General features: G+C 35.5%; 1 protein-coding gene across 4 annotated transcripts in view; it reads right to left on the bottom strand.

The window, feature by feature from the left end:
• The window catches only part of COL4A5 (collagen type IV alpha 5 chain), a 258,298-nt gene that overhangs the window by 69,732 nt on the left and 178,710 nt on the right, over positions 1-9,856 (bottom strand). For all 4 annotated transcript variants that reach the window (XM_037744956.1, XM_017546470.1, XM_017546471.1 and 1 more), the window contains one exon: positions 7,158-7,271. In XM_037744956.1, coding sequence (XP_037600884.1) covers positions 7,158-7,271 — 114 coding nt within the window. The remainder of the gene's footprint in view (positions 1-7,157; positions 7,272-9,856) is intronic.

Raw genomic sequence — 9,856 nt, 5'->3', positions numbered from 1 at the left:
TAGAAGGCAAGATTAGAGGAAAAAGAGTGAAAAGAAATGAATAAACCCTCCAAGAAATATGGGATTATGTGAAAAGACCTAATCTACCTTTGATAGGTGTACCTGAATGTGACAGAGAAAGTAAACCCAAGCTGGAAAACACCCTTCAGAACATTATCCAGGAAAACTTCCCCAACCTAGCAAGGCAGGCCAATATTCAAGTCCAGGAAATACAGAGAACAACACAAGGATATTTCTCAAAAAGAACCCCAATACACATAATTGTCAGATTCACCAGGGTTGAAATGAAGGAAAAAATGCTAAGGGCAGCCAGAGAGAAAGGTCGGGTTACCCACAAAGGGAAGCCGTTCAGACTCACAGAAGATTTCTCAGCAGAAACCCTACAAGCCAGAAGAGAGTGGGGGCCAATGTTCAACATCCTTAAAGAAAAGAAATTTCAACCTAGAATTTTATATCCAGCCAAACTAAGCTTCATAAGCGAAGGAGAAATAAAATCCTTTATGAACAAGCAATTGCTGAGAGATTCATCACCACCAGGCCTGCCTTACAAGAGCTCCTGAAAGAAGCACTAAACATAGGAAGGAACAACCAGTACCGGCCACTATAAAAATGTACTGAAGGGTAAAGAGCATCAACACAATGAAGAAACTGTGTCAACTAATGGGCAAAACAACCAGCTAGTATCAAAATGGCAGGATCAAATTCACACATAACAATATTAACCTTATATGTAAATGGGCTAAATGCCCCAATCAAAAGACACGGACTGGCAAAATGGATAAAAAGTCAAGACCCATCAGTGTGCTGTATCCAGAAAACCCATCTCACATGTAAGGACACACATAGGCTCAAAATAAAGGGATGGAGGAAGATTTTTCAAGAAAACGGTGAGGAAAAGAAAGCAGGAGTTGCAATCCTAGTCTCTGATAAAATAGACTTTAAATGAACAAAGATTAAAATAGACAAAGAAGGGCATTACATAATGGTAAAAGGATCAATGCAAGAAGAACTAACGATCCTAATATATATGCACCCAATATGGGAGCACTGTGATACATAAAGCAAGTTATTAACGACCTACAACAAGACTTAGGCTCCCAGACAATAATAGTGGGAGATTTTAATGCTCCACTGTCAATATGAGACAGATCAACGAGACAGAAATTAACAAAGATATCCAGGACTTGAACTCAGATCTGGACCAGGCAGACCTAATAGACATCTACAGAAATCTCTATCCCAAAACCACAGAATATACATTCTTCTCAGCACCACATCACACCTACTCTAAAATTGACCACATAATTGAAAGTAAATCACTCCTCAGCAAATGCAAGAGAATGGAAATCATAACAATCTCTCAGACCACAGTGCAATCAAATTAGAATTCAGGATTAAGAAACTAACTCAGAACTGCACAACTTCATGCAAAGTGAACAACTGGCTCTTGAATGTTTACTGGATAAACAATGAAATGAAGGCAGAAATAAAGATGTTCTTCAAAAACAACAAGAAGGAAGATACAACGTACTAGAATCTCTGGGACACATTTAAAGCAGTGTCTAGAGGGAAATTTATAGCAATAAATGCCCACAGAAGAAGCAAGGAAAGATCTAAAATCGACACCCTATCATCAAAATTGAAGAGCTAGAGGAGCAAGATCAAAAAAACACAAAAGCTAGCAGAAGACAAGAAATAACTAAGATCAGAGCAGAACTGAAGGAGATAGAGACACAAAAAAACCCATAAAAAATGATAAATCCAGGAGCTGGTCTTTTGAAAAGATCAACAAAATAGAGAGACCACTAGCCAGATTAATAAAAAAGAAGAGAGAAGAATCAAATAGACGCAATAAAAAATGATAAAGGGGATATCACCACTGATTCCACAGAAATACAAACTACCATCAGAGATCACTACAAACAACTCTATGCACATAAACCAGTAAACCTGGTAGAAATTGATAAATTCCTGGACACTTGCACACTTCCAAGCCTAAACCAGGAAGAAGTCAAAACCCTGAAGAGACGAATAACAAGGGCTGAAGTTGAGGCAGCAACTAATAGCCTACCAACCAAAAAATGTCCAGGTCCAGACGGGTTCACAGCTGAATTCTATGGGACATACAAAGACGAGCTGGTACCACTCCTTCTGAAACTATTGCAAACAATACAAAAAGAGGGAATTCCTCCCAAATCATTTTATGAGACCAGCATCATCCTGATACCAAAACCTGGCAGAGACTCACCAAAAAAGAAAACTTCAGGCCAATATTTGTGATTAACATAGATGCAAAAATATTTAATAAAATACTGGCAAACCAATAGCAACAGCACATCAAAAAGCTTATCCATCACAATCAAGTGGGCTTCATCCCAGGTATGCAAGGCTGGTTCAACATACACACGTCTATAAATGTAATCCACCACATAAACAGAACCAAAGGCAAAACCACATGATTATCTCAATAGATGCAGAGAAGGCCTTTGACAAAATTCAACAGCCCTTTATGCTAAAAACTCTCAATAAACTAGGTATTGATGGAAAGTATCTCAAAATAATAAAAGCTATTTATGACAAACCCACAGCCAATATCATACTGAATGGGAAAAAACTGGAAGCATTCCCTTTGAAATCTGACACTAGACAAGGATGCCCTCTGTCACCACTCCTTTTTAATATAGTATTGGAAGTGCTAGACAGAACAATCAGTCAAGAAAAAGAAATAAAGGGTATTCAATTAGGAAGGAGGAAGTCAAATTGTCTCTATTTGCAGACAACATGATTGTATATTTAGAAGACCCCATTGTCTCAGGCCAAAATCTCCTGAAACTGATAAGCAACTTCAGCAAAGTCTCAGGATACAAAATCAATGTGCAGAAATCACAAGCATTCCTATACACCAATAACAGACTTAAAGAGAGCCAAATCAAGAACAAACTGCCATTCACAATTGCTACAAAGAGAATAAAATACCTAGGAATACAACTAACAAAGGATGTAAAGGACCTCTTCAAGAAGAACTATAAACCAGTGCTCAAGGAAATAAGAGAGGACACAAAAAGATGAAAAAACATTCCATGCTCATGGTTAGGAAAAATCAATATTGTGAAAATGGCCATACCGCCCCAAGTAATTTACAGATTCAATGCTATCCCCATCAAGCTACCTATGACCCTCTTCACAGAACTAGAAAAAAACCACCTTAAACTTCATATGGAACCAAAAGAGAGCCCACATAGCCAAGACAATTCTATGCAAAAAGAGCAAAGCTAGAAGCATCATGCTACCTGACTTCAAACTATACTACAAGGCTACAGTAATCAAAACAGCATGGTACTGGTACCAAAACAGAGATATAGACCAATGTAACAGAAAAGAGGCCTCAGAAGCAATGTCATACATCTATAACCATCTGATCTTTTACAAACCTGACAAAAACAAGCAATGGGGATAGGATTACCTGTTTAATAAATGGTGTTAGGGAAACTGGCTAGCCATGTGCAGAAAGCAGAAACTGGACCCCTTGCTGATACCTTACACTAAAATTAACTCCAGATGGATTAAAGACTTAAACATATGACCTAATACCATAAAAGCCCTAGAAGAAAATCTAGGCAAAACCATTCAGGACATAGGCATAGGCAATGATTTCATGACTAAAACACCAAAAGCATTGGCCACAAAAGCCAAAATAGACAAATGGAATCTAATTAAACCAAAGAGCTTCTGTACAGCAAAAGAAACAATCATTAGAGTAAACCGGGAACCAACAGAATGGGAAAAAAATGTTTGCAATGTACCCATCTGACAAAGGGCTAATATCCTGAATCTACAAAGAACCAAAACAGATTTACAAAAACAAACAAAAAAAACCCATTCAAAAGCGGGTGAAGGATATGAACAGAAACTTTTCAAAAGAAGACATATATGAAGCCAACAAACATATGAAAACATGATCATCATCATTGGTCATTAGAGAAATGCAAATCAAAACCACGTTGAGATACCATCTCACGCCAGTTAGAATGGTGATCATTAAAAAATCTGGAGACAACAGATGCTGGAGAGGATGTGGAGAAATAGGAACACTTTTACAGTTTGTAGGAGTGTAAATCAGTTCCACCATTGTGGAAGACAGTGTGGCGATTCCTCAAGGACCTAGAAATAGAAATTCCACTTGACCTAGCAATCCCATTACTGGGTATATANAGTGTGGCGATTCCTCAAGGACCTAGAAATAGAAATTCCACTTGACCTAGCAATCCCATTACTGGGTATATATCCAAAGGATTATAAATCATTCTACTATAAGGACACATGCACATGAATGTTCATTGTGGCACTGTTTACAATAGCAAAGACCTGGAACCAACCCAAATGCCCATCGATGATAGACTGGACAGGGAAAATGTGGCACATATACACCATGGAATACTATGCAGCCGTAAAAAATGATGAGTTTGTGTTCTTTGTCGGGACATAGATGAATCTGGAAACCATCATTCTCAGCAAACTGACACAAGAACAGAAAACCAAACACTGCATGTTCTGACTCATAGCTGGGTGTTGAACAATGAGAACAGGGAGGGGAGCATCACATACTGGGGTCTGTTGCGGGGGAATAGGGGAGGGACAGCAGGGGACAAGGAGGTTGGGGAGGGAGAACGTGGGGAGAAATGCCAGATATAAGTGATGGGGGAATGGAGGTAGGAAACCACATTGCCATATAGGTACCTATGGAACAATCCTGCATGTTCTGCACATGTACCCTAGAACCTAAAGTGCAATAATAAATATATATATAAATATATATATAAAACATATATATATAAAGTGAGTATATGTGGCTTGTGTAAATATGAGATGTGGTCCATCCCATATTAAAAAAAAAAAAAAAGGGTGCTGTGCTTTGAGAACATTTCTATATTAAGAGTGAATTCAATACATTTTCTTGCTAGTTGCAGTTAATTTTGTTTGTTGAACCATATTAACATCTTGAATACTATGGCTATACATATATTCATTTAAAAATATATGAAGTTTAATTCAGCATTATTACTTTTATTCCTGCCCATCCACTTATATTTTATTAATCAATATTCCTATGCATATATTATATCTATATTATATTTATATCTATGTAATATTTATCTATATATTATATTTATATCTGGTTATAAGTCCTTTGTCAGATAGATGATATGATAGAGGGAGAAAGAGAGAGAGAACATTAGATAAATAATACATTACAAAGTATCAGGTAAATCTGAAAGAGCATGACGCATGTGTTAACATATTTGTGTTTTGTTTAGATTCATATTGATAGTGTTCCCTTTTTTATTCTCACTTAGCTGTGACTTAAGAATTCAAACAGCTTCTAAAGACTCATGCACTTTTTGGAACTGAAATAAATGACAAAACACCATAGGAGTGATAAATTCATTTCATCCACCTCTGTAAAACAGCAGGGGTCGGGCATGGTAGCTCACGCCTTTAATCCCAGCACTTTGGAGGGCCAAGGTGGGCAGATCACCTGAGGTCAGGAGTTTGACACTAGCCTGGTCAACATGGTGAAACCCAATGTCTACTAAAAATACAAAAATTAGCTGAGTGTGGAGGCCTGTAATCCCAGCTACTCGGGAGACTGAGGCAGGAGAATTGTTTGAGCCCAGGAGGTGGAGGTTGCAGTGAGCCAAGGTTGTGCCATTGCACCCCAGCCTGGGCAACAAGAGTGAAACTCCGCCTCAAAAGAAACAAACAAAAAAAATAGGTCAAGCCTTTAATGATCAAATCTAAAAATAAGTACTTTTTCCCAAGATCCCTCTGCTATGCTAGTTGGACAGAAAGTTTTTTCCATAAGTGATAAAGCAACTATTTATAACAACCTGATTCAAAGCAACACTAAGTTTTCTTAGTTTTAAATCAGTAGTGACATGTTCAGGATCATAAAAAGGTATAATGTGCCATATAATAAATTGTAAAATAGTATATAAATGAAAATAACCTTTACAGGCTTTTTATATTTTTAACCTGTGTTTCTAAATTTTTAGAATAATAACAAAATATCTACCGTCATTTAAGGTCAGGAAATATATAGCCATTGCTTAAAATAAATGTATGCACATCTGAACCATGTGTTTAAGCCTGCAGATGTACTCACGTGAATTAAGGAGCAACTAAATGTTTCATATTTGTTTTAATTTCATAAATTATTATGGTATTTTGCAATAACATGTGCTGGCACCAAGGTGGCCTTTACTTTACCTGCCTAGATTAAGATAATGAGAATTCACATCACCAGGCAGTTCAGAATCCAGAAATTCAATATGCTTTCACACAAACTTAGAGAAATCGTATGATTTCCTATCTATAGAGGCAAACCCATTAGGTTACATGTTCATAAAAGACTTTTTTGAGTATCTAATACAAAATATTAAAAGTAAAGATTTGCAGTGATGATGAATTGCAAAGTGATTGCTAGTTTGGGGGCAAAAAGGGGAAAAAACTTATTTATGGAAAAGAAAAAGAAAAAGAGAATGCCTAAAATATATTTTTACGGAAAGTTTTGCTGAAACTTAACTCGAATTCTCATGTGCTAAGAAGTGTTAAGAGGTTCCACAAAGGTCTATTAATGGTGTACAGCTACTCAGACCTGAAATGATCAGCACTAGAAGTTTCGAGGCCTCTGCTTCCAAAACTATGTCTAGCTCAACAAGTACATATCAATAATAACACACTGCAATTGCATTATTGGAAATACATCAATTTTAGATGAATACAGAGGGGAAATATCAGGGATTAAAGTAGATTTTATGCTAGGTCCTGTACATTTCCACTTTTTTTTTTTTTTTTTTTTTTTTTTTTTTTTTTTTTTTTTTTTTTTTTTATAGAGATGAGGTTTCTCCATGTTGGTCAGGCTGGTCTTGAAATCCTGACCTCAGGTGATCCGCCCGCCTCAGCTTCCCAAAGTGCTGAGATTATAGGCATGAGCCACCGCGTCTGGCCACTTTTCTACTTTTATAAAATTATACACATAGATACATTGCCTCTTAAGTCTGTTTTCTGGAAGACTGTTTGTGGGTTTCATTTTTTTGATGAGCTGACCAATGTATATATTATGAGTACTACAAAATGCACATTTACTCTAATCTTACCTGGTTGGCCTGTTGGCCCAGGAATCCCTGGTGGTCCTGGTGGTCCCTGAACACCTATTCCTGGCAGCCCAGGAGGTCCCATTGGTCCAGGTTGTCCACTTGGTCCAACATCACCTTTAAGAAATAAATATAGTTTAGCTATTGAAAGCAACAGCTGAGTCACTAGTCCTTGGGAATCACATCATATTAAGCAATGATATTGAAAATTTGGACATTCATTCAGCAAGAGGAGCACACACAATTATCCAGAGCAGAGGATAGGGAATCCATTAATAGTTACAGCCTTATAATTTAACATATGCGGATCACTGCTTCAATACTTAAATCAACTTCACAAAAATGTATAAAATATTACAAACCACACATTCCTTCTACTTGTAAATCATTGTGAACAATTATTTATGTGTAAGTTTAAACTATATTTTCAAATGACCTGTATTTTAAGATAACCTTCAACATTTTCCTTTTTACTAACTCAGGGCCATGGCATATAAACATGTTCAAGCTTCTTCCATCATCAATTTGACATTAGAAATTTCACTGTCCGTCTCTCTATCTTTTGTCTGTCCCTCTGTCATTCCCACTTTGAACGATTTTTACATGTACTAAAATTCTGTCTTTTTAGTGTACTCTTTGATGAGTTTTGACAAAGTTATATAGTCATATGAACACCACTAAAATTAAGACATAGAACATTTTCATCAACGCAAAAAAGCCCCTGTGCACTGTAGTCAACTCATCCCCACATCCCAATTCCGTGGCAACCACTGATCAATTTTATGTCTTACAGATTTTTCTTTCCCAGAATGTTATACAAATGCATCCATATAGTATGTAGCCTTTTGACTATGTCCTCTATCACTTAATACAATGCATTTGAGATTCACCCATGTTGTTGTGTGTATCAGTAGTTACTTTTTATTGTTGGTTATTAGTCCATCAGATGAATATGTACATTTTGTTAATCTTTTTGCCATTTGAGGCACATTTGGGGTGTTTACAATTATTGGTGATTATGAATTAAGCTGCTATGAACACTGATCTACAAGTTTTCATGTGAAGCTTCACATTTTTCTTGGAAATAGAATTGCTGTGTCATGTGGGAAGACAACGTTTAACTATATAAGAAATTGTCAAACTCTTTCTCAAAGCGGCTGTACCACTTTGCATATTAACTAGCATCCTTAGCAGAACTTAGTTATTCTCAGTTATCCATTTTTAAAAAAGGTCAATTCTAATATTTAAGAAGTGATATCTCATTGGGGTTTTAACTTGCATTTCCCAGGTGACGAATTATATTGACTTTCTTTGCATGGGCTTGTTAGCCATTCTTTGGTGAAGTATCTACTCAAATTGTTTGCCCATATTTCCAACTATATTTTAAAATTTGGTTGTTTGTTTTCTTATTGAGTTTTGAAAGCTCATTATATACTCTGATTATAAGTCCTTTGTCAGATATATGATATGAAAATACAATTAATTTTAATAAGGTCCAATATATCCCATTTTTTTCTTTTATGAATTACCCTTATGGTATTCTATCTAACAAGTTTTTGCTTAACATATAATAACAGAGTTTTCTCTTATGCTTTCATCTAAAACAAGGGATGACAAAGTACTTCCCATGGGCTAAATATGATCTATAGGCCTGTTTCTGTGTTGCCTACATGTTAAAAATGGTTTTTACATTTTTAGAGGGTTGTTAAAAAAAATAAAGAATATGTGACAGAATCCATATATGTAGCCCATAAAGACTAAAATATTTACTCTGTAGCTCTTTGCAGAAAAAGTTTGCCTGCTTCTGTCCTAGAAGTTTGATAATGTTAGGTTTTACATTTAGGTCTCTGATCCATTTGGAGTTAAATTTTGTGCAAGGTATGAAGTGCAGGTAGAGGTTTGTTATGTTGGTTTGTTTGTATTTTTTTGCATAAGGATGTCAAATTGCTTTATGTTTTAGCAGCATTTGTTGAAAAGACTTATCTTTCTGTTGAAATTGCCTTAGCAATTTTGTCAAAAATTAAATATGTGGGTGTATTTCTAGACTCTCTATTATGTTACAATGACCTGTTTGTCTACATTTCACATATACCACACTATCGTAATTATTGTAGCTTTATTTTAAGTCTTAACATCAAGTACTACGAATTGTCCAACTTTGCTTTCTCAAAATCGTTTTGGATATTCTAGGTCATTTTTTATCCATATAAATTTTAGAAGAAAAACTTTGTGTTCTCCTTTCAATCTATGGATTTATTTGGAGAGAACTGATATCTCCACAATATCCATGAACACAATATACCATTCCATTTATTTAGGTCTCTGATTTCTGTCAACAGTGTTTTATAATTTTCCACATACAAAGCCTACACATTTTTGTTAGATCTATGCATACCTAAGCACTTCGTGTTATTTGATGCTATTGTATATTATGCTGTTTTGTTTAATTTTTATTTGTAGTTGTTCATTGACAGTATATAAAAACATAATTTATTTTTTATATATTTGCTTTGTCCTATGACCCTACTAAATTTACCTTTTAGTTCTAGGAGCTTTTTGTAGATTTATTAGGGTTTTCTAAGTATAAAATCATGCCATCTATGAAAACAGAGTTTTATTTCTTCCTTTCCACCATGTAGGCCCTTCATTTCTTTCTTTCTTTCTTTCTTTCTTTTTTTTTTTTTTTTTTTTTTTTTTTTTTT

The sequence above is a fragment of the Cebus imitator genome, unplaced genomic scaffold (assembly GCF_001604975.1).
Source record: "Cebus imitator isolate Cc_AM_T3 unplaced genomic scaffold, Cebus_imitator-1.0 Scaffold189, whole genome shotgun sequence".
NCBI lineage: Eukaryota > Metazoa > Chordata > Mammalia > Primates > Cebidae > Cebus > Cebus imitator.
The sequence above is the reverse complement of the archived record's forward strand: the minus strand, read 5'-3'. Positions and strand labels throughout refer to the sequence as shown.